Consider the following 25,717-nt stretch of genomic DNA (forward strand, 5'->3'; position numbering starts at 1 on the left):
TGCATATATCTTTCTTACCTTGGATGAAGCAAATTTATCATTTACTTCATCAAAGTCGATCCTTTCAAATTTTTCTCTTTCCACACTTAAAAATGCTAGATGACTTAGGGGTCTTGTCCCATCGTTGATTGTAAATATGTGAAAATTTATTTTAATTTGCTGAACGAATGTTTATAGTTAGCGTTTGATAACAAAATAGTAAGTAGTATTTGAAGTGCAACTCTTAGGTTTGGAAAAACATTTTCTCTATAGATCTGTAGTGGAGTTTTAGATTCCTTATCTTTTCTACTGCGGAATAACGTCATGCAGTCACATTCACTGGTCAAAACAATAAGAGGATATTGTGGGTTTCGGTATGAAATAACCATATAATCAACGACCTTTTTGAACAAAAGGAAATAGAAGAGATTATAAAGGAAAATTATAACGTTTACAAAGTTGGGAATATGCAAATTCAGTCTGTGACGTCGAAAACTATGCGTTTTAGATAAGGAGTAAGGAGCTACCTGCAGTATTCCTGTGATACTGTTTCAAGTCCTATTGTTGGCGCTGACTATTTACAAAAATTTTTTTTGCTTGTCGATCTTAAGAATCGCCGTTTGATAGATTCCACAACCAACTTAACTTATCCGGGAGTAATTCTCAATAGTCAAGATTTGACCATTAAACTGATTTCGAGTTACTCCCCATGGCATCAACTTCTCAGAGAATTCTCTGCAATCACGCGCCCAGTTATGCGTATTTCCGAACCCAAGCACGATGACTACATTATATTGAAACTACCGGACCTCCAGTTGCCGCTAAACCAAGACGCTTACCTCTGGACATACTTAAAGCTGCCAAAGAGGAATTTCAATACATGATAGAACAGGGAATTTGCCGTCTCTTCAAAATGTTCATGGGCCAGTCCGCACCATCTAGTTCGGAAACGAAATGGTAAGTGGCGATTATCGCCGGTTAAATGCAGCTACAATTCTTGATCGTTAACTAGACCCGCACATTCAAGACTATATGCAGGTTATAGAGGGAAAAGCTATTTTTACAACCCTTGATCTTGAGCGGGCGTATCACCAAGTGCCCGTTAACCCAGCTGATATTCCAAAAACTGCGGTTATTACGCCTTTTGGACTACTTGAGTTTCCGGTCATGACTTTCGGCTTATGCAATGCTGCTCAAACGTTCCAACGCTTCATGAATCAGGTGTTAAATGGCCTCGACTTTTGTGTACCTTATTTTGATAACGTCTTAATCGCCTCCTCTTCAGAGCAAGAGCACTCCAGAGGTCCGCGGTTCAATTCCTGCCGAAGGCAGTTGCTAATGTTTCAATCTCTCTTGCTTCTAAATATCATTATTTCTCTACAGTGGTGCTCGAATTAAAAGGGATGTTGGTTGAGGATTCTCCACACCCAGGATTTGGCGATTGGGTCCCCTAAAAACCCCAGTCACCCTTTAAAAAGGGGAGTATATAAGGTATTTCTCCCGCTTTCCTAGCGTGCCTTCGTGGTATAGTGGTTCTGCATGCTGGGCCAATGCTCCAGAGGTCCACGTCTCGATTCCCGGCGAAGGCGTTTCATATTTTTCATCTCTTCTGCTACCAAAAAATAACCTAATTGACACATCAACAACAGGTATAGGAGCAGTTTTACAACAGAAACATCAAGAATTATGAAGACCACCTTTCTATTTTTCTAAAAAACTCTCACCAGCACAAACCAGATAGAGCACTTACGATCGCGAATTATTAGGAATTTATGACACTGTCAAATATTTTCGACATATGCTAGAGGGATGCGTTTTCATGAACTTCACAGCTCACATACCCTTAACCTATGCTTTTCAACAGCGTTCAGATAAAGCTTCTCCTCGTCAAATGAGACACCTAGACTCCATAGGGCAATTTTAAACACATATCCGTTATATTGAGGGTTCGCAGAATATTGTTGCAGACACCTTCTCTCGTATTGAAGAACTGGCCGTTCCTTCGCCAATAAACTTTGCTGCCCTTGTGGATGAACAACACCGGGATTCAGAACTACAAACCCTCTTGAAAAGCAAATCTTCCACCAATCTCAACTTGCAGCCTATGCAGCTGTCACCTGGAAAATCACTTTATTGTGATGTTCAGGATTCAAAATTTTGTTCTTATGTTCCCTCCGGGTTTCACCATGCCATTTTTACTCAGTTACATCGTCTGTCACATCCTGGCATCAAGGCTTCGAGGAAACTGATACAGCAGCGTTTCATATGGCCTAGCATGCAAAAGGACATAGCCAACTGGACACGTTTGTGCTTGGAGTGCCAAAGATCTAAAATTGTAAGACACGCCACCAGCCAATTTAAAAATTTTAATTTGCCCTCATCTCGCTTCAATTACATGCATCTTGACTTGGTTCGGGACTTATATTTATTAATAATAGTATAATACATGAATACAATTAATTATTATGCATATATCTTTCTTACCTTAGATGAAGCAAATTTATCATTTACTTCATCAAAGTCGATCCTTTCAAATTTTTCTCTTTCCATACTTAAAAATGCTAGATGACTTAGGGGTCTTGTCCCATCGTTGATTGTAAATATGTGAAAATTTATTTTAATTTGCTGAACGAATGTTTATAGTTAGCGTTTGATAACGAAATAGTAAGTAGTATTTGAAGTGCAACTCTTAGGTTTGGAAAAACATTTTCTCTATAGATCTGTAGTGGAGTTTTAGGTTCCTTATCTTTTCTACTGCGGAGTAACGTCATGCAGTCACATTCACTGGTCAAAACAATTAGAGGATATTGTGGGTTCGGTATGAAATAACCATATAATCAACAACCTTTTTGAACAAAAGGAAATAGAAGAGATTATAAAGGAAAATTATAATGTTTACAAAGTTGGAAATATGCAAATTCAGTCTGTGACGTCGAAAACTATGCATTTTAGATAAGGAGTAAGGAGCTACATGCAGTATTCCTTTTGTAATATGAGATTAAAAACAATTGACATGCATTGAATGCCTTGTAGCAATGAATATAAGATGTCTCAGCAAGACGACTTAGTTGAATCGGTAGCCAGGAAGGCCATCACTCTTTTACAGGAGAGTCAAACGCAATCCATTATAGCGGAAGAATTAGGATTTTTCCAAAATGTCATTTCCAGATTATGGAATCGGATTTTAGAAGCTGGATATGTTTGAGAAATTCGGGATAAGGTCATGTTATCGTTTTAAAATAAAAAGGCGGGAGATATATGTGCATTTCATTTAAACAAATAAAAATATATCTCTACTTTGGAGAAATAAAGTGGTCCGAAAGAATTGATTCATGTTCTTCCGGAAAACTGAATTTTTCTGGAAAATCTTGTTTGGAGACCATTTGGTGCCCCTCTATGAGTGGCGCCCGGGGCATCATGCAGCCCCTTGCCCCCCCGCTCACTACGCCACTGACTAAAAGCATCCATTAAATTTCATGCAACAGTTAGATGGAGTGAAGTGTTGCCATCAGTTTTGCTTGGCATGAGGTCATGCATTAAAGAAGATATTGAATCATCACCAGCTGAAATGGTTTATGGAACTTGCTTAAAACTTCCAGGAGAATTTTTTTTTTTTTTTCAATTCTTTTTCAAATGTGTTTCCTGCAAAAGGCTTTGTTGACAATCTTTATCAACAGATGCGACTTATTTGACCATCTCCAACTTAGCAGCGCTGTTCGAGCAACATCTTCATTCATGATGATTTACATGAAGAAAATTTTTTACAATTGATATATATGGCAATAAATCTATAGTATATGTAGATCGCTTAAAGCCTGTATATATACTAGTAGACTCTCAAGAAGAAAATCATGTAACAACAAATAAAATCATGTAACAACAAATAGTCTGAAACTGAATCTAGGATAAACCAAACGTTGCCAACTTTCACTAAGTCTGGCAGATGCGTAAAAATTGTTCAACCATAACAAGCTTCTTAGATCGTACTCTAGACTGGAGGGAAAACGCTGTGGTAACAGTTAAATTTATCACATAGTAATGAGTTGCTATACTAACGATGAGCTCGGAACAACAATTATTATATATTTGGTATTTGAGTTTGTATCATCTTGATATATTTCTTTCCTGTACTTAGATATTTTTAACTGGTAAATAAATAAATATTTAAATATCAATGGAGTCATAATTTTGAATATCCATACTGACCTAAAATTTCTTACTACAGCTTGACATTTGATTGCATTTTGATTCTAATAATGCTTATAGCCTTGAATAAAAATTACCAGAAGTTATCTTCCTAATGGAATGTAGATGCTCCAATTTTTCACTTATTAATTTTTAAGAGAGAAAAAACATGCTCATATATTGCTGTTATCACATCTATAGACGCGCGCGCTTACCCGGGACAATCCCGAGAAACGAGATTCTAGTAGTACGGCTTTGAGCGGCAGGCTTCCGAGAAATGTTTCGTCTAGCTAGGAGGAACCTGTCCCGGCTACGAGCAACATTTTAAAACTTTTCCCAAAATGTTCCTGCTGGAGACGTGTTCCTCGAACATTCAACCAATCAGACGAAAGGTCAGCTTCTGAACGATCACGGGTAACTTTCAATATGGCGATGGCTCTCACTGTGAAGTGATGGACGGTGGAAATAGAGGCCGATTTAATTATTGCTGTTTTGTTGTAATACAACTGCCTGAGTCATTTTTTAAATGTGTATATATTCATTAAATATATAATCGTGGAAATTTCAGAGTTGACAGTATTTTACGACGTTCTTGCATTTCGGATTTGTTTACAAATTTTTCATAGCCAAAAGTTCGCCAAATTTGTCGTATTTCGTGCTGATCGTGTATTATAACACTGTTATATAATAGAATTTTATTTCTTAAATTTGAATAATTTTTTAAAATCCGTTTGTATATGCGCGGAACTGCATAATCAGTGACACATTTTAAACAGCATAAAAGATGCATAAAAAAGAAAAGCATAGCTTATGTAATAATGAGAATACTCATTAAATTTGTCTATTATTTTCATGTTATTAATGAAATACTTTTTGAATTATAAATACATTAGAAACTATACTTTTATTGTAAATGCTACATATTGAAACATTGAAAATTTATGGATTTATTATTATGCATGATGAAAAACATTTGTATATACATTCATTAATATAAATCTTATTCATTACATTAATACTAATAAATATATATTAACAACTTCTAAAACATTGCATCTCTATATCTGTATGTAAATATATGACTTATTAGATGTGTATATATATATATGTATGTATGAATACAAAAATGAACATTGCCAAGAAGTTTATTTGAAGTTACTTTTAATTCAGATAACGATTATGTAATTGGCAGCAACTATAGTTATCAGTTCTTTGCAAATTATTATGGGTATGTAATAATCAGTTGAAAAATAATTGATGAGTATTTGAGTACTAAAGAGTGTACACATTTTGTTATTGGGTTAATTCATAATTATATCATACGTATGATCTACGTAATAAAAACATGACTAATAAATAATAAGAAATGTAACAGCTGTGCATTTATAACATTTGATTACTTAAAACAGCGCACAACTGATTATCACCTTCATGTCTGATTACATAATGAATTGCACTTTCCAATTAAGTGCACGGGCCTACTAGTGGCCGAAGCGTCGTTGAACACTGGTAGTTCTGTCTCAGGTTAGAATGCCGCGAACGGGCTGGCTACATGACGTTTCCTTGGTTTGCCCCATTTGTAACTGGTATACGAGCCAGTTTTAAAAAATCTTCTACAAAGGGATCCCTCCTGTTGTTATCCCTCGAGGCTTTGCGGTAATCACATAAAACCAACTGAGCCCACCAGCGGCCGAGCGGTAAAGTCGCTGAACACTGGTAGTTCGGTCCGAGGTTCGAATCCCGCGAACGGGCTGGCTGCATGGACGCTTTCGTGGTTTTCCCCATGTGTAACGTGTATACGAGCCAGTTTCCCTTAGAAAGTCCTCCTCGAAGGCATCCCTTCCCTTAGGCAGATAGCCCTAGTGTGCTTTGCTGTAATCTCAATAAACCAAACTCATGATGTGAACACCTAATTTCTAGAGTTGGTATAATTAATGTGTTTTAGGTATATTACCGAGTGTTCTATTGGACAGTAAACAACTCGCACATGTTTGATTGCTCATGTATTCATATGCTTTATTTGATCTTCATTTTGCTGAATAGTATCTGCTGGCTGTGAGGAGGTAAATATCAGCTATATAGATTTTTGTCATTTGAATGGACAGAACAGTAATTATGAGCCATAAAGTTAGTCAGAAAATGCTTTCACCAGGTCACAAATTTTCCAGTGAGCCATCAAATTTTCATTGAAATGCAGACAACAGAAAATACACATAAGCGATGTGTCATAAATAGACTTATCCAGCACATGTTTTTAAACTATTCTTAGGTGTATACAGAATTTGGCTATTACTGATGTAATTGATTGCTATAACCATAAGTGTGTTTATCTGTTACATGAAGTGCCAGAGTGGAGATCAAAGTGATTAACTTGATAGCAATCACCTTTCTATTATCTTCCATTACTAACAATAAAGTTTAAAACGAAAAGCGTGTGAGCGATACAAAACAACACGAAGAAGCGAATGTCACTTGAAAGGAAACGTCACTTTCGCCAATCTGAGCGATAACTGATTCTTGTTTGGCTTTCAGCCTGTTTGCCAAGTGAAGATGGTAACCCTATTTCGCCAAAGGCCGTTTCTCAGAACTGTTGCTACAAACGTTTTGTCCCGGCAACAAACAGCTAATGTGATAACGGCTTAAATGTATTCACAGACAGAGCAACTATTCTTAATGCAAAAAATTCCTAACTAAATTAATTTTTTTAACAAGTTTTGAATAAATGTTAATAAAACCTGAATCTTCAAATCTTTGAATAAGATTTATATCACATTGTGAATTAGTTAACATTTATAAATTTTCTGGTGCATTATTCGTGTTAGTTTTAATGGTAAAGAAAAAAGTGTAAACTCAGACTTCATCTTTTCTAACACTGTATTTCTAACAAACGCTTAATTGAAATGTCTTCGTGGGCTGCATAAAACGGCTTCAGGGTCTGCATGTGACCCATGGGCCACCACTTTGAGACCACTGCTGTATGAGATATTAATTTCAGTGCTTAGAAAAGCTTAGAAAGCTCAAAATACTATAGAAGCCTCTATGACAGATAAAAGATTCAAGAATAACCTAATATTTAAGATATTGAATAATGCACTACATACCATTCATATTATGTGTAAAGGCATGGATAGTTTAGATTCTCGGTTTTCTTCTGCTTTTGCTTGTTTGTTATCAGATAATATTTGCCTTAGAAACCCTCAAAATGATTATGTGAATATTTGGAATTCATTTTTACTGTTTACACCTGTAATCATCTCTTTCTGGAGACCAAATTTTGTACATAACTAGAGAAACCCTTTCCAATTGAGCTTATACATTTAGTGATAAAACTTATTTGTTAGCATAAGGTCTAACAAATCAGTTTTCTTTTAAAATTGGGGACATTTTTCTGCCCCAGATGTGTAATAATATTATTTAGAAAGTAATGCAGAATATATTTAAGATTTTCTGTATACTTATTTACTTTAAAATACAGTCAAAAGTTGATAATCCGGACTCGTCAGGACTTCGGCGATTCCGGATTATAGATCATCAGTTTAAATCTGGTAAGATGGCATGCAGAAATTACAAAATTAAAAATATGAAACCGTAATTTAAGAAATAAAGAACAATTATGATCTAAAGGGTATCAACATTTACAAAAAGAAAAGGCTTAATATTTATTTGTTTACTTTATTAAACATTTCTTTCAATGTAAGTTGTTTAAGTTGCTTCGTTTCATGAGATAATACTTTTTCTTTAATTCTATTAAACAGACATAATTTCTTGTTACGAAGTTCTGCTGTTCAAGTCCTGTAATTGCTGTGTCGAAAATACCAACTAATTTGTCAATCGAAATTTTTTCATTTTCAATAACCTCTGTGTCACTTTTTTCACTATCGGAAGCGAATTATAATGACGAGGAACTTGATTTAAATCATATCAAAGACGGAGTACATCGAGATGAAATACTACATTTAGTAAGGAATTATAAGCCAAATAAAATAAAAACATCTGCCCTGAAGATAAAGATAGTGCTGACAGATCAACTTCCAATTCATTGCGCACCGCGTCGTTCCCCCCTCTGCGCCGCAGAGCAGCGTGAAATTGATAAACAGATTTCGGAATGGTTAAGAAACAAAGGATATGCCTTTATCCATTTATTGCAGCAATTCCACTTTTTGTGTAATGGACTTCGAAACATACTTTCGCTTTGTAGATCCTTTACATATTAGTAAATATATATCAGAAATTCTATTTGACATAATCGAAAGTTCAAGCTTACTTTTATAAAATTGCTCTAACAGTCTGCAAAAAATAATAAGCCGGATCCAATTCGAAGATTAAGGAACAACGCAATCTGCAACATTAACTGAATTAGATAATTTTAGCTTAGCTTATACCGTTCGTTATACATTAAACGCGCATGCGTAAACATATTATGCGCATGTGCACACGCATATTCGCAGCCGTAAAGTTCTTACGCGCACGCGTAAATGCCTATGCGCACGCTTCAAGGCGACGCATGCGCAGAAAATTTGTAGCTTTGAGGTCCAGATTATGGGTGTCCGAATTAACGACTTTTGACTGTACCACACAATTTTAATAGTTGCAATAAAAAACTGCTTTCGTAATTATCTATAGATGAGTAAATTTCATATGCTAGGATTAATATCATCATAGTTACCAGTTTAAGTAACAAACAATCCATACAGCAATAATAAACAAATAAGAAAAATTTTACATGGATTTTTTATCATTGCAAATGATGAATATCGTAAAAGTATTATTATTTATACCAATTGTTTTTAAACAATTTTATTGTGGCTTTATCATTATTATTGTCATTAGCATTTAGTACGCCATCTAATTTTTTATGGCTCATTATCAAAGGCCTTTTTTAGCACTCGGAAGCAACTGAAAATTTCATGTTCTGTCCTGTTTGTCAAAATGCAATGGGGAGCATCAGTTTGGTTCCCTTTGGATGCTGTGCCTGGGGACAGATGTCCCACCTTTTTTCCCTAGCTGCACTACTGCTCATTTTTAACATAGCTTTGTAGTTTTGCATTTTATTTATAATGTTTATTCTGACATACAGTGATATCTCAGATTTATATATTAATTCCTACTGATAACATTACTCAAGATGATTGAATCTAGACAGTTTTATTTTTATGTTTATTTATTTATTTATTATTATTTGATAAATACAATAACACAGTAATTTTAACAACTAGTCATCTTAAAAGGAAGCATTATTTATATTTAATGAAAATTTTGCTGTAATACAATTAAAATATGTAATAAAAAAATTTGCATTGTAAAAAATAAAATTAATGGTATTGCAGCAATAAAAAATATCCTACCTGAAGACAGACAGATAATTTTTTCTTTCCATAATAGATTTTATTCCTTTTAAGATTGTCATTATTTATTGCTTATCTGAATAAATATCTTCTCAACTTAATGAAATTTAAATCTTCTTGTAACCTAAGCAGACATGATATTTTTTGCAGGCTACATTTCTTTAATTTCTTCAAGAATATTTACATTTTGAAATTGTAGAGAAATTGACAAATGCAAGTTTTTTCTTCATACAAATTCAAGAGTTCTAAAATATATTATCCATTGATTCTCTAATTAAATCTTTTTTGGGGAGTTTCAGAAATATCATGTTTTAAGAGGAGTCCTACCTAAGGTGTAGAAGGCTCACCAGAGGCCGAGCGTTAAAGTGGCTGAACACTGGTAGTTTGGTCCGAGGTTTGAATCCCACGAACGGGCTGGCTACATAGGCGTTTTCGTGGTTTTCCCCATGTGTAACATGTATACGAGCCAGTTTCTCTTAAAAAGTCCTTCACGAAGGCATCCCTCCTCTTAGGGAGATAGCTCTCGAGGCTTTGCCATAATCACACACACATACACACCTAAGGTGTAGAAAAGCTTATACCAGAAGTTTGCATCAGGTGGCATAAATCAGGGTATTATTGTATATCTTTAAAAGGAACATCCGATTGTTTTAAAGTGTACAGTGAAAATTGTTTAACATGAAATTGAAAGGACTGAAATATTTTTTCGTGTTGAAGGATATTATAAAAAAAAATCATATATTCAAAAAATTAAGTTTGTTAGAGTACATTTGCATATGCATGTGTTTAATAAAAATCAATGAAACAAAAACATCCACAAGAACTTAATGAAATGTAATAAAAATATTTCAAGTTTTTTTAAAAACAAAACATTTATTGAGTTTTTGGAAAGTAATCTGATATTTTTCTGTGCATTGCCTTTTTTAGTATCAAACTGTTAATAAATTGTTCAATCTCGTTCATTTTTTTATTTATTTCATCATTGGAATGTGCGTCTAAATAACTGCGCATACTTTTTGTGATGTTTCTCATTTCGGAAACAGGAGCTGCATTATTCAATTCATTTTCGTCCTCAGAATCTGCATCAATAATAATTTGAGCTTTGAACAAACTTCAAAATGTCTTTGTCATAGTTAGGGCTGTACACACATTATCATCAACTACTGCAACGAATTCTTCCAATAATACAGTAGGAAAATCCAATAATACAGAAACTTTCTCAAACAGTTCATCAAGTGTTGGGCTCAGTTTCAATATCCTTTGCCAAAGAATCTGATACTTTTGAGAATCATACATGACGAAAACAATTTTCATTCAACCTTGGAGTCTTTGAATTCCATGCAGAGTGCAACGTATGAACCAAAGTTATGGATTTTATGCTCATACTGTTATGTACTCGTCACCAAATTCCAAAGCCAACTGATGAGAGATGAGATGTTTGTAGGGGTGGAAGGTAAAAGTAGCTTAGATAAACAAAACTGGCTCGTGTCACAGGCTATTCCAGGGGTATTTCAAAGCGAAGTTAGCCTCCTTTCTACAAAACACGTGAAACCACCTCTCTTTCATTTCACATGCCTCTAAAATTTCACCTGTGAGACCGGTGTTTTAAGTATTTTGTTCATTCCCAGAAAGGATATCTTTTCATGTTAAACGATTTTTGTTTTGTGTTAACAGAGACAAAATGAATGAAAATATATACTAGTTGTTTGTCGGGACCGTTGTATTATTTCGTGTCAACCGATATTTCGTCTTAAGTGTTTTCGTGTGGAACATATTTCACTGTATATGCATTTTGTCTGTTGAGTATTCATAGTAAAGTATATTTTTATTTTTTTATTTTTAGTGAAGCATTTTATTCTGGAGAATGGGGAAGTGGTGCTGGAAAGGTAGTAATCAATTAGTTGTTAAAATATCAGTGTAGCTCTTTTTTTACCCCCAGTGTTATGTTTAATTTTATGTGTTCTCAAATATTTGTAACTCTGGTAGCAAAATTAAAAATTATGTAGAGACAAAAAGCTTAAAATATACTACTTCTAAGAATCCAAGAAATTCGTCTTCAACCACAAGTGTTTATTTTTTTAAATTTATTTATTTTAATTTTATTTTTTAACTCTGCGTTAGATTTTCTTTGTCTGAAATTTTCAGATACATTATTTATTTTGTTTGCTTGATAATATAATATAGCCTTACTTTTTAATCAACCCTTGAAGCGGCAAGTCCATATATATACGGCCTAGAATATTTTTTGTGATATCTGTAAGAACGTACATATACTTGCATAAATCCAGGTATGAAATACCAGGAGAGGTTTTACATTAAAATCAAAAAAATTAATTTGTTCTCATAGTAGTTTTGGGAAATTTATGCTTTTTTAGCGAAAATCCTGGCCACTGAGAGGGTTAATTAAATTTGATACATAAAAAAGTATTGAAAAGAAATTTTCTCTATCATTTCAGTTTTTAGACTATTTATAGTGCTTTTTCTATAAAAGTTACATTAATGAAATTAAAATAGCACTCCACCAGTGGCCAAGCAGTTAAACATGCTGAATACTGGCAGTTTTTAGAATAACTGTTTTTGTTGATTTTTCCGATAATAATCCTATGTGCTGTATCTGACTTCGAATCTAAAATTTTCTGAAGAACACAAAAACCTTGTCTAAAACTTAAAGGTTTATTTAACTGGAACTTCAACACTGATGAAAACTTAACATCACAAACGAAAACTTAACATCTTGGGTGGAAAACATTCAAAGTGCTTTAAAGTAACAGCTATGCCGGCACGGTGAAGAACACTTTCCCTTAAAAGACAGAATCCATCTAGCCCTTTCGGCGTATAGCTCCATTTCGCTGAATTCAGACATCCGCTCCTACGTGTTTTGGACTTAAACGGCCACGGCTGGAACTGGAATAGGACTGGATCAGGACCGGAACTGGACTGGAACAAGACGGGAACCGGAACAGGACTGGATCCGCAACTAGACAGGAACCGGAACAGAGCGGAAACCGGAATCTCTCATCCCCTGGCTTCTCCCCGGGCAGGTCTATTTCTGGCTCGAACTAAAAGGAACTGCGGTGCCACTAAGGAAAGCACCTCCTTTTATTGCCGGCGGTTGCCGTTACTACAGGCGACTTATGCAAATATTTAACAGTTTTATATGTATTCACTTCTATAATACATGCAGGACATTGATATTCATTTTGAATAAAACATTTGTTATGTGCTTTATTTTTATATATTTTTACATTGATTTTAATAATTAAGAAATGTTTTAAGTACTTTGTAATTTGTATAAACTACAGGCAGAGTGCCACAATCAGTGTGGTTGCACTGGATGGCAGAATTTAGGGGAGGGAGAATATCTGGAATTTATGGAAACAAATTTGTTCAGAATTTATGGTATTGGGTGGGGGGCAATAAAATTTCAGAATGATAGACATTGATATGAGCAGCAAAAAGCCTAGTGTAGCAGCCTCCTGAGTATATGCTACCTAAAATTTGGTGTAATTATAGTATATCTAAGGTTGTCGTGATTCCCAAGCATTGATGGGGGATATTTAAGTGCCAAATAAGTAAAACATGAAAAAAGTGGGTTATTTTACTCTAATTGAAAATCAACAAAATTTAAGCAATCTAATAAAATGAATACTTTGAACAATAAATAAATGCAAGGCTAGCCCAATTATATTTATATTAAATATATTAAGTTGATTTTACTTTATCCACTTTATTTTTTACATAATTAAAAAATTGGCCAGAAATCATTTTAAGATTATAATGCCAAAGGAAAATTGCCTTAGTTGTCGCCATTGACAACCTGTTTCATCAGACCATTGAGTTGAGAAATAGGAAAAATAATTTCATCACATTTGCATTGTGGGCTGGAATGGCAAATACATAGTCTCATAGCTTCATTTGACATGTCTTCTGATCAACATATTTGTGCACTGGCTGTCTCACCCAATGTTTAGGAAAAATACAGGACTGAGTAGTGAAATACAGTAACAATATGTAAGACATATGGAAACCCTACATATATCAAATGGGCAAAAAATAAATCTTTTGATGAAGCATATGCTGAAATGCAAGTATTGATGAAATAAATATTTTATTTTCTTGTGTATTCCTCCCTTTTCCATTAAAAATTTTGCCATTTGAAACCTGTGGATGCACAACATATGTCTATATGATAGTCAAATTAGTCCCAAACCTTTGTGGGCATATAAACATCCATTGCTTTCAAAGCTGTTGTTATGCATATCTTCAGTTCAGCTGATATAATTGGAAGTGGAGGCACATAAATGGAATCTGTGAGAATCCCCTCCCCCACGAGAAGAAATCACACTATGAGAGGTCCAGCAATCTTGCCCAATGATGTTTAACTGAATTGTCAGGTCTTCAGTGGCCAATTGATCATTGAGGAATGCAACTGATGAAAAATTCTCGAACATCAGTGTTCAGGTGCCTTTTCCTGCTGGAAAATGAAGTCATTCAAATCAGTTTCTAATTGTGGTAAAATCCAGTTTTCAAGCATATCAAGATATGTGACTCCCACAACGGAGGGCTCTATGAAAAAGAGGACCATACCCATTTTCTGAGAAATAGTTCAAAAAACATTAATTTTAGGTGAATCTCTCTCATGCTGTACAGTTTGATGCGGATGCTTTGTTCCCCATATTCTAGCGCTGTGGTGGTTGACGTAAACGAAAAGTAGCATTGTCACTAAACAAGAAATGTGTTAAAAAATTATCATTTTGAAGTCATTCACATTCTGAAGGATAAATTCAAAAAATTCCACGGGTTATTCTTTGTCACCTGTATGAAGAGCTTGCAGCAATTGAGTCCTATATGGTTTGAAAAAACAATGTCTCTGCAAAACATGTCGGACAGGTGTTGCAAGGTGTTGCAAGAATGTTAAGTTTCCCACTGGTATGGCAAGTGGATTTGTGTGAACTATATGTGAAAACTGTTGAATGTACTCCATATTTTCATCTGATGTGTGAAGATGGCCAGGTGATTTAACTTTAGACGGACAACCCATGTCTTGAAATTGTTTATACCATCGTCTAATGCTCGGAGGAGTAAGTTGTTAAACACCAGGGTATTGTCACTGAAAATTACGTTGACAGTTATTATGTACTTGTACTTTGTGAAGCTTAGAACACAAAAGGATTTCTGTTGCACAGTCCCCATTAGTCACCACCATTAGTCAGTCATTATTCAATGAAAACAGATTAAAAGGTGAATAGTTTTTTTTTTTTTTGTTTTGTTTTTTTGTTTAATTGGATGATTTTTTTCAAAGCACTGTGTAAATTAAAAAGCACATGTAGAAATACACTAATATTATTACCATATAATCCGGCATATTACATGCACTTTTAATACCAAAAAATAAGAACAAAATTTCTGGTTCAAATTATATGCCAGTTTTAATAATAACAGATATAAAAATAGGGGAAAAATGAGCATAGAAAAATTTCATTTCTACATATACCTAGTAAATGATGTTTAAATAAAAGAAATAACTTATATTGTGAACTTAAAAACTTTCATTTTATCAAATAACAGGAAAAAAAGTTTGTCATATTTATCATCTGTTAAATCTTTAGGCACATCATTGAATTCTGTTTCCTCTTCACCATCATTGTTACTCTGATCCATAAATAATCATCTTCCTTTCCATCTAGATAGTTAGATGTACAACATTTTTTAAATGATTTTTTAATTATGTTGGGTTTAATTTCATTCCATGCTTGTGTTATTCTTTCAAGTTACTATTTCTAGACATAATGCATTTAACTTCCTTTATAAATGTTTTTTTCAGCTTCTAACATCCACATATTCCTCTGTCATTTTTATTTTCTTTGAATGGTTTACTGATAAGCACATCTAAAAGCTGAACTAATGGCATTAATCTGCCTGAAATAACTGCCATGTCTGTATTACACTCTCTCAACAATTTCTTCTTATTATTATCCATTAGATGGTGTCTGAGCATGTCCCAAGCTTAAAGACTTTCTGGATTCTTTAATGGAAGAAGATGCTTTTGAAAAACATTTAACCACAATTGCACAATGTTTTCATCCATTCATCCTTTCTTGTAAACATGAATGAAAACATTTGAGGAATTACATTTCGACATCGCCTTTCTTTTAAAAATAATCATTGTTTTTAACTTTGTACTACTATCCGCTAAGAAGAGAAGCATTACACTGAGATGATATTTTTCATGACCTTTTGTTTCTATGTGAACCGTTTCTGTTCCTTTCACATCACTCATTTTATTTTCTATCATATTAAACATTACTGGTGTATTTCATCTATATTTCTGGTATGTGACAGTATTTTTTTTTTTTTCTCTTCATAGGTAATAACATACTTCTGGACTTAAACTTATCAGTTTGGTGTCTAAATCTTTCAGAAGCCTTTGTGAAACTTTTGTTTGTTACACCTTTCTGCAAAGCATATTTATTCTTTGGCATATTAATTATTGTGATTTCATTTTACTCCCATTCATGTATGGAGCTTTCCCTAACACCGGACACCCTTGCTGCAGCACAATATCCATTTCCTTTCACATACCGAATGACTCTGCACTTGGAACCAGCACTGTGTTTGTTTCATTTGACAGGAGCTATAGTTACTGCTACAAGGAACTCAAATAAATTAGAAATAAAGTAGAAACAAATAAAGTAGACTATACTACAAATAAAGTAGAAAATTTAATTGAGTTAAATGAAGAGAAAAATTTTAGAAAAAAGAAATTTAGATAAACTGTATTTCAACTAAAGCAAATGCGATTTACTAAAGCCTTCGATTTTCACTTCATGATCACAGCTTCAAATGATTACAGAGAAAGAAAACATACGACTCCTAATTCCGTAAATTCATTCAGGTTGGTAGTACATTCTGACCCCAAATTATGTTCCCCTTTTTTGGAAACCCTAGAACAAAATTCTCGTATATAGCTGCATTGAATACAACCCATTGTCTCTGTGAAATTATTTACTCAAGCATTTTTCCCCTTATCCCTTGTCAATTTAGTGTATAATTGTTCAAAAATCTGGGGAAAATCTTCAAATAAATTACTTGGAAACTTTTTTTGACATAAAAGTAAGAGCATTGCACATGTATTTTTCAAGTTTCTTCGTAAAGAAAAGGTTGTACGTTATACAGCAAATTTGCCTGAAAATTAAAAAGCGTAGTTTGAAATTATAGCTGCAGGATATATATACCAGAATATACAGTATATTGTATGTACTGTCAAAAGTCTTTAATTCGGACACCCATAATCCGGACCTCAAAGCTACAAACTTTCTGCGCATGCGCACAGGCGTTTACGAGAGCGCGTAAGACCCATACGGCTGCGAATATGTTTGTGACCCAGAGATTATTGAAAACGAAAACATTTCGATTGACAAATTAGTCGGTATTCTCAACACAGTAATTATAGGTTTTGAACAGCGGAACTTTGTAATTAAACAAGAAATTATGTCTGTTTAATAGAATTAAAGAGAAAGTATTATCACATGAAACGAAGCAACTTACATTGAAGGAAATGTTTAATAAAGTAAACAAATAAATATTAAGCTTTTTCTTTTTGTAAATTTTGATACCCTTTAGATCATAATTGTTCTTTATTTCATAAATTACGGTTTCATATTTTTAATTTTGTAATTACTGCATGCCATCTTACCAGATTTAAAGTGATGATCTATAATCCGGAAAAATCGATAATCCGGAATCGCCGAAGTCCCGACGAGTCCGGATTAACGACTTTTGACTGTATTTCAAATGACTTATCAATTTCATTTATGTTTATTTATGTTATAAGTTTCATTTATGTTCTTACAAAATACACTCCTACTTGTCCATGCATTTTACATTATTGCTGTAAATAAGAAATTTCTAAATCTTATGCTGAAAAAATTAAGGTGTGAAGTATGCATGGAAATGAATCATGCGAATAAATATGATAGTAAATGCTCTAGTGGCAACATCTATGTTACTGATATGTGCTTCAGTTGTAAATTTGTAGTGCTGCTCTTCCCCAATACAGTACAACGTCTGTAATCAGGACTCGTCGGGACTTCGGTGATCCCGGATTATGGGTTTTTCCGGATTATAGATCATCAATTTAAATCTGGTAAGATGGCAGGCAGAAATTATACAATTACAAATATGAAACCACAATTTATGAAATAAAGAGCAATTATGATCTAAAGGATATCAAAATTTACAAAAAAAAAAGCTTAATAATTATTTGTTTACTTTATTAAACATTTCTTTCAATGCAAGTCGTTTAAGATGCTTCCACAAAAAATTCAAAAAGTTCCTTTTCTTTTTTTTCTTGTGTCATCTAATGCCATACTCCTCGAATAATTTTGAGACAGATAGTTTTGATATGCCTTTATCCATTTTTTGCAGCAGTTCCACTTTTTGTTTGATGAACATCGAAACATGCTTCCGCTTTGTAGATCCTTTGGAAGCTCTTTTTGACATAATCGAAAGTTCAAGCTTAATTTTTATAAAATTGCTCTAACAGTCTGCAAAAAATAATAAGGCGGATCCAATTAGAAGATTAAGGAACAGCGCAATCTGCAACATTAACTGAAATGCCTTAGAATCAGCCTAGCTTATGCCGTCTGTTATACATTAAATGTGCATGTGTAAAGCATACCAAAAAAAAAAAAAAAAAAAAAGTTTGTGGCTTTGAGGTCTGGATTATAGATCATTCTGGATAATGGACGTCCGGATTACGGACTTTGTACTGTATTTCTTTCTTGGATAAATCCATCATAATTCATTTTGTGCATTTCTAATTAGAATTATGATAATTCTTATTCTTTCCATCTTGTATATTGTATTTTTTTCATCAGATTTCGTGCTTAAATGTAAGGAATCAATGTCATAGGTGGAATATCCTGTAATAGAAGGTTTAAAGTGAATTCTATATTACTAGGAGGCTAATTCTATTGAACTGAAATTTTTAAATTAATAGTTAAATTGCCATGATAGTAAGCAGTGTTCCCAAAAATAATATGTGTTGCACATCCAGTTTTATTATTATTAATATTATTATTAATTTTGCTTTTGTGACTTTTGAAGTAAAAAATAAATCTTTTGTATTTTATTGATAAGCTCTGCAAAACTTGCCACCAAAATATCACAAAAATTGCAGTAACCATGTAATATGCAATCACTTAATGTGAATCAGTATCTAAATGAAATATACTTAGCTGTTTATCTATTCTTAACAAATAATTTTTTTAAGTTACTGATTGGAGAAAATTAAACTCATCTGTCATTTCACTGCCTCATCACCCAGAACAGCACTTGTCAAAATTTTTCTAGATTGGTCCATTTTTATAGATTAGTCTTATCCTCTTCTAAAGCAGTTTTTAGTATATGTTTCTACCATTATACTAATATTTTTAAAATGCAATTAATTAAAATTCATTTGTTTTTATAGGTAATAAATCAATTAAGTTAATAAAAGAAAATTTTTACTTAATTTTAATAATTCAAGGCTATTTGGATAATCCTTTTTAATCTTATTAACTAAAAATTAAATAAATGCTAGTGCTCAGATTAATGAGACGGATGAACCTGCATATTCTTGTATAGCTATTCTGTGTTTGGATGTATGCTGGTTAGGTTAAGTTTGAGATCAGCACATACACTGCTCGACGTTGAAAATGCAACACCAAAAAGGAGTGGTCAGAAAGTGATGAAATTTGGAAAAAAGGACCGAGACAGCAAGCAGCAATAAGTGATCTTTATTTCGAAATGATAGTCAGAATACAGAGCGAGAACGGCGTCAGCTCAGTAGAATGTAGGACCACTGCGGACAGCGATGCATGAAGAAACGCGTCTAGGCATAGAGTCAATAAGAGTGCAGATGGTGTCCTGAGGGATGGCTCTCCATTCCCTTTCAACCATTTGCCACAGTTCGTCTTCTGAGCGAGGCAAGGGCAGAGTCTGCAAACGGCATCCAATCACATCCCACACATGTTCGATTGGTGGCAGGTCAGGAGAGTATGGTGGCCAGGGAAGCCTCTGTATGCATTGCAGAGCATGTTGACAGATGCGAGCACTGTATGGTCAGGCGTTATCCTGCTGAAAAATTGCATTAGGCAGCCCCTGAAGGTAGGGGATTGCCACCGGCCGCAGTACATTATACAAGTATCGTTCGCCCGTCATAGTGCCCTGAATACAAACTAGAGATGACCTGGAATCATAGGCAATAGTGCCTCAAACCAGTATGAGACGTTGTCGCGTGGTGGGACATTTCACAGTTACTGCCAGATTAGATCTGTCTCCACGTCGATGCCACACACGTATGCGGTGACTGTCACTGGATAAACAGAAGCGTGACTCATCTGAGAACACGACCTTTCGCCATTCTGTCATCCACATCGCTCCAGTGCAGCGTTATTCTAAACATTGGCATCTACGCTGTGGGGTCAATGGCAGTCTTCTTAATGGACGCCGTGAGTGCAGGCCACGTTCAACCAAATGACGGGAAATGGTTCTGGTCGACACGGAACATCCAGGGTATCTTGCACGTGCTGCAGAATTGCTGTATAAGTGATTTGCGGGACCACCACAGCTTGTCAGCGGATGCGTCGATCCACTCTGACGTCACTCTGGCCGCACCTGCACCCCTCTTTCTTTCCAGATTTCCTTACTCCAACCATGTTCGCCATAGCCAATGCATAGTGCTCGCATCCATGTAGGTATCAGCTGTGATTTGACGTGAGGACCAACCCGCCCTTCTCAGTCCGATCACCACACCCCTTATAAAATCGTATGTCTGCTGGAAGTGCCTTCATTGGCGGCAGCCTGGCATTCTCTCCTATTACACGTATCCTCTGGAACAAAAACCAACTTTCTTCGATCATTCGTATGGCAGAAATAACGACATGGATATCGCCCATTTTGCACGTTCCTTCTATCGTACTTCACGTGCGTCGGAGAGCTGCGCATTTCACATTATTCGCATAACTCAGTGACATGCGTCTACTCTAAAATTTGCATAAATTTCTGACCACTCCTTCTTGGTGTTGCATTTTCAATGTCGAGCAGTGTGTATCAATTTCAATCTTTTGTTTTTATTTGAGTTACATTGATGAAAATACCTCTCACATAGATACGTAGAAATAAACTGTATTATAATTTTTAAATCACTATTGTACAGTTCACTGTATTCTGTTCTCACTGATAATGAGGTCCAGAAATTAACTATACCTTCTGCTTGGAATTTTATTTTAAGTTTGATGTCATTAGAGTGTTCAATTAACTGTTTTCTTTCAGTTTGGGAGTAGGTAAAAAATTTTGTTTTACACAACTAATCCACAAACCCCTTTAATTTCTTTTAGGTACTGAGAATGGTCAAAGAATTACTTTGTAGGCATTATTTAGTTCTACTTTGAGTTTTTGGTAAAGATATGGCAGTATACTTAGCCACACATAATCAGCAGAAATGGTGTAAATCTTGTTAATTTCATTTACAAAGACCAGGACATTTTTGAAAATCTAAGAGTACCTTAATTGCAGGCTTCAAGGACCACAGTCTGGAAAATGCTGATCTAGAATTTTGCTGAAGATATGCCATAAGAGATAGGCCAAATATTCTACATGTAAGGTATGAAAGAGACAACAAAAGAAGTCATACTTAAACAGAAGTTGAATCCATGCCCATTAATATCAGTTTAGTAACCAGCCATGCTGAATGGAGTAGCTTGAATAAAAAAAATAAGGTATCAATTCATATTCATCATGCATGACACACTGCAGATTATGACATCTGAATTAATTAAAATTCCTATTATACTACAATTTGCATACACCCACATTACTTATTGCCAAAAAATTAGCATTCCAGATTAATTTCCTGAAATTATTCCATGAAATAAAATATGATGAAGAAAGACATTTGTAATTATCACATGATGCTCTGCTGTTTGTGTTTTGTAACCTTTGTGATGTGTAGTATAAATAGCGTAAAACTGTTCAAATAAGTACTAGTTATTTTGTTTCTATAATTCTTTTGAGAGGTAAAGTTTTGTAATGGATTCAAGAATGTGAACAAAACATGTTTGATATTGAAAACATCTTTAGCACAGTATTAATAAATTTTTGGTCTGTTATGTAATGAAATCTGATATTTATCATCCATGAAACTTGTAAAGTAGGCCATTGCACAAGACCCAATATCTTTAATTAATTTTTCTAAAATTTTAACTATTAACTAACAGGACTGTGGAGTCGGTAGGGACTCAGACTCGGAATTTTAAAGACTCTGACTCTGACTCCCTCACATGGGTTACAGCATATTTTTTTAATATAAAAGAAGTAATAGATACTACAGAAAAAATTGATAGCATAGCAAGTTATTTATATTAATTAGTGTTTATAATGAAATGGAAAAACTGGCATTAGTTATTTCTAAAAAACAGTATAGCTTTCGCAAGATCTTCTTTGTTGGAGGACCATAGATTCGATTTGATAAACTTCAGAGCCGAGAAGAGTCTTTCCACACTGACTTGAGTAGGATGAAGAGATGTTACTGTTAGGGCTACTTCTTTTAACTTTTCAGGATAGATTTTTATGAGTTCTAAAAGAGGTATCTTGCAAGAGCAATCATATTTCTCTATTTCTTCAAAGGTTGTGCAGAAATCTTGTTTGTATTTCTTCATTTTTATATCTAAACGCTCTTGGTTCTTTATTTTCATTCGCTTTGCCTTGGCCTTTTCAATATTATTAAAAAATATATCTCAAAATCTAATTCATCACTGAAAGAGGATGATAGAGACTCAGTTGCAATGCCTGCTGTTTGACTGTCCTGATTTGAACACTCTAATTATTCTGAAAATAATTTCATTCTTATTGAAAGTTCATATATGGCTTTCTTTGTTTTCTTAATTTGTTCATCATCCAACAAAATTTGGTGTTTTGAATTTACATATATTGAACCGAGCAAGATCTTATCGTCTAGCACACTAATTTCTCTTTTCTTCATTGAAGAAATTATTCCTTCTGCAATAAACCCTCCCTTTCAGAAAGAACAAACATCACATTCTTCCATTCTTGCCTCCTGTTAATTCTTCAGATTGTTACTTTATTGTGGCTACAGTGTAGAAAGAATAGTTTCCAATTCTGAAATATTATTAGTTAGTGAAACATTAGGGTTAACTGCATCTTCTAAAAAAGTTCTTAATTCTAACAGCCTCTATATCATCAAATATGTACTTCCACATCATGTTGCTTGATCAATTATTACTCTTTTTCCTGCTGTCTTCCTAAGAATGGCATTAATTTTTGGGGTTCTTGCTGCTATTACTGCATACCTAAATTTACCAAGGAGATTTGTAACTAGATCAAGTAACTAAATGAATCAGTTTAATCACTAATGGCAAATATCACATCCATCCTCCTCCCTTATATTTATTTATTCACATTTCAATTAAATAGAAAATAACTATTTATTAATGTATGTAGTCCATTAATAAAATAATAACTCTGTTTGTCATTAATTTGTTTTTTGATTCACTTTAATTTCATTTCAAATTCAAACTGTCCAACAAAAACTGGAGTCAGAGTCGGAGTCGACCTGTTTTTAGTGACTCCAGCTCTGACTCCTTTTACTCCAAAATCTGCCCAACTCTTATTCTGACTCCATGACTCTGACTCCGACTCCACAGGCCTGTTAACCAACTTAACAAACTCAATAGTTTGTAATAAGAAAATGTGCTTCATAGTAATTTTAATCTCTATTTTAATGATATACTGAATTGATGTAATTTAAAATATATTTAGTTTATTGGTGTTAGATTTATAACTACTAGCCATAAAAAACTTTAGATTTTAACAAATGCATTAAAAGGGTCCTCTCCTCTTCCAGGGTTCTACTTTTACTTAGCATGTGAGAGTATCATAGAAATTCATCCAATTAAAAATTTACCATGCATCTTTGTTAAAAAATGAAGTATCCTAAAAACTAAATATAATCATAATTTTGTTTTTCTGAGGAATCGCAGCATGTGAATAGTAAATATTAATAAATAATAAAAAAAAATTTATCTGAAATTTGGCGATAAAAAAGATCAATATTTAAATTTAGCAAAATCTTATTCATTTCAACATTTCTGCTATCGTCAAAACTTAAAGAAACCTGCTTAAGTCACATAAAAGGCAAAATATTTGTATCATATTCTAAATAAACTGAGAATAGTATTGTATCAAATTATTATAAAATATAGTGAAATAGTTTTTAACCACTTAATGACCAAATTTATATTAAAAATTATCTGAAAATCCCTGAATTTTTATAGCATTTTTGTTATCTACAGATATAGCTCACCAGATGAAGCTCTGTAAGGTGGGGGGGGGGGGAATCAAGAGGAAAAACGCAAGATATTTATTATGGTTCATGACATTACCAGAATTCACTCGGGCTCTAATGAAGCAGCCAAAGAAAAAAATCTTGCCAAAAGTAATACAAAACTGTAGCCAAGGTAACAATAAGTAATAAGAGCTAAATTAAAAATTAAGTAAATACATTTTACAATCCATAAATTTCAATGACAGTATGCTACCGTCTGAAACATGGTGTAACACATAGCGGCAAATTACAGTCTGCAACAACATGGTAATCTGGTAATCTGCATCGACTAACAAATAAACTGAATTTGCAGTTCATTTATTATGCGGCCATGTCGCCAACTGCAGCTCAGGGTCATGGAGGAACCAATCACAAAAGCCTCTTTGACTTTTCCCACAGCCAAAAAAACATGTATGTCTCAGTGTTGAGGAACCAAACACAAAAGCCAATTGGAACCCCTCCCACAGCTAAAAAAACATGTGCCTGGCAGAGTGTCGATTACCATGTGATGTTACGGGCAAGGCAATAAATATCCCTAAGATTTTCAGCGCCGAGTTAACTCGTTCATAGGAAAATCAAAACGTCATCTATTTCTGAGATATCTCGAATGCAGTCATTAAGCGGTTAATGTAAAAAACTTAAATGTAATAGTAATTAATCATTTCATAATTGTTAAGTATGCTTTTCCCCTTTAAATTTCACAAGATGCATTTATTTTTTTCTTTCTTATTACTCAGAATTTTTAACTATGAGTAGTAATTAAGTGATTATGCATTTTTAAAATACAAATTCTAATGAAACATTTCATAATAAATATCAGTATATGAAAATGTTTTATAAACATTTGAAAATAAAATAAGCAAATAAATACTGCATATATGCAGTATTTATTTGAATGAATAAAACTGAGCAATGGTTCTCATCTAGATATATTTTTCATGTGTGATTTCATAAATATGTTTTTCACGAAATATGTGTTTAACATGTTATCTGCTAAATTACTTAAATATCTTAAAATACCTAAATTATTTAGCCTTGTGTTTGTTTATAGGGTGGAGGCTCTGGAGGTGCTGTAAGGTAAGTTGTTTTGTTACTTTTTTAAGTAATGATATCCTTTTGATATAATTATATTATACATTTTATAAATATTGAGTTTTTAAATATATTTAGGGATGCTGGTGGAAGCTTTGGTAAAATGGAAGCTGCCCGTGAAGAAGAGTATTTCAGAAAATTGGTATATAGATTTTCTAATTCCCCTTATTTCATTCTTCAAATTAGTTTAAAAACCTGTTTGGAAAAAAAAAAATGTTATTATTGTTATATGAGAGTGATGATAAGAATTTGTGGTACTTTTCGTTGAATATAGTCAAACTTGGTGGCAGATGTAAATAGTAGCATGAAATATAACTAGAAATAGAAGTGCTGAAACTAAATAACATATGCATAATCCAAGTTCAAAAAAACAAAACATTTATTTAACATATTTATGAAGAAAAAACGTTCTGAAACAACATGTTTCATCTGCAAAATCAACCAATGCTCTTGCTTCAAAAAGCATTACGCCTCTAACTTGGCACACATACAAAAAAAAAAAAAAAAAAAAAATCGAAGAATTACAGAAGCGGCGTTGCCACACAAGAAAATAAATGTAGTTACAAACACAATAATACACACAATAATAATGCAAAAACACACTTTTGAAAAATAAATAATAATAATAATAATAAAATTCTTATTTCAAAATAAACAATATTGTCTTTATATGCAACATCCTCCCCCCCCTTTTTGAGTCAGTGGCAAACGACTCAAAAACATAGGTTAT

General features: G+C 33.7%; 1 protein-coding gene across 4 annotated transcripts in view; it reads left to right on the plus strand.

Annotated features, from left to right (window-relative positions):
* LOC118183038 (ATPase inhibitor mai-2, mitochondrial-like) overlaps positions 1-25,717 on the plus strand; it is a 52,053-nt gene that overhangs the window by 17,312 nt on the left and 9,024 nt on the right. Inside the window, exons 2-5 of one of the 4 annotated variants that reach the window (XM_035352441.2) lie at positions 11,353-11,395; positions 21,069-21,271; positions 24,947-24,972; positions 25,066-25,129. In XM_035352441.2, coding sequence (XP_035208332.1) covers positions 21,206-21,271; positions 24,947-24,972; positions 25,066-25,129 — 156 coding nt within the window. In that variant the 5' untranslated portion in view covers positions 11,353-11,395; positions 21,069-21,205. The remainder of the gene's footprint in view (positions 1-11,352; positions 11,396-21,068; positions 21,272-24,946; positions 24,973-25,065; positions 25,130-25,717) is intronic. The other 3 variants (XM_035352442.2, XM_035352440.2, XM_085819699.1) reach the window with 3 other exon arrangements.

The sequence above is a fragment of the Stegodyphus dumicola genome, chromosome 1 (assembly GCF_044657685.1).
Source record: "Stegodyphus dumicola isolate Sdum_Otavi_A_Nest chromosome 1, ASM4465768v1".
Taxonomy (NCBI): Eukaryota; Metazoa; Arthropoda; class Arachnida; order Araneae; family Eresidae; genus Stegodyphus; species Stegodyphus dumicola.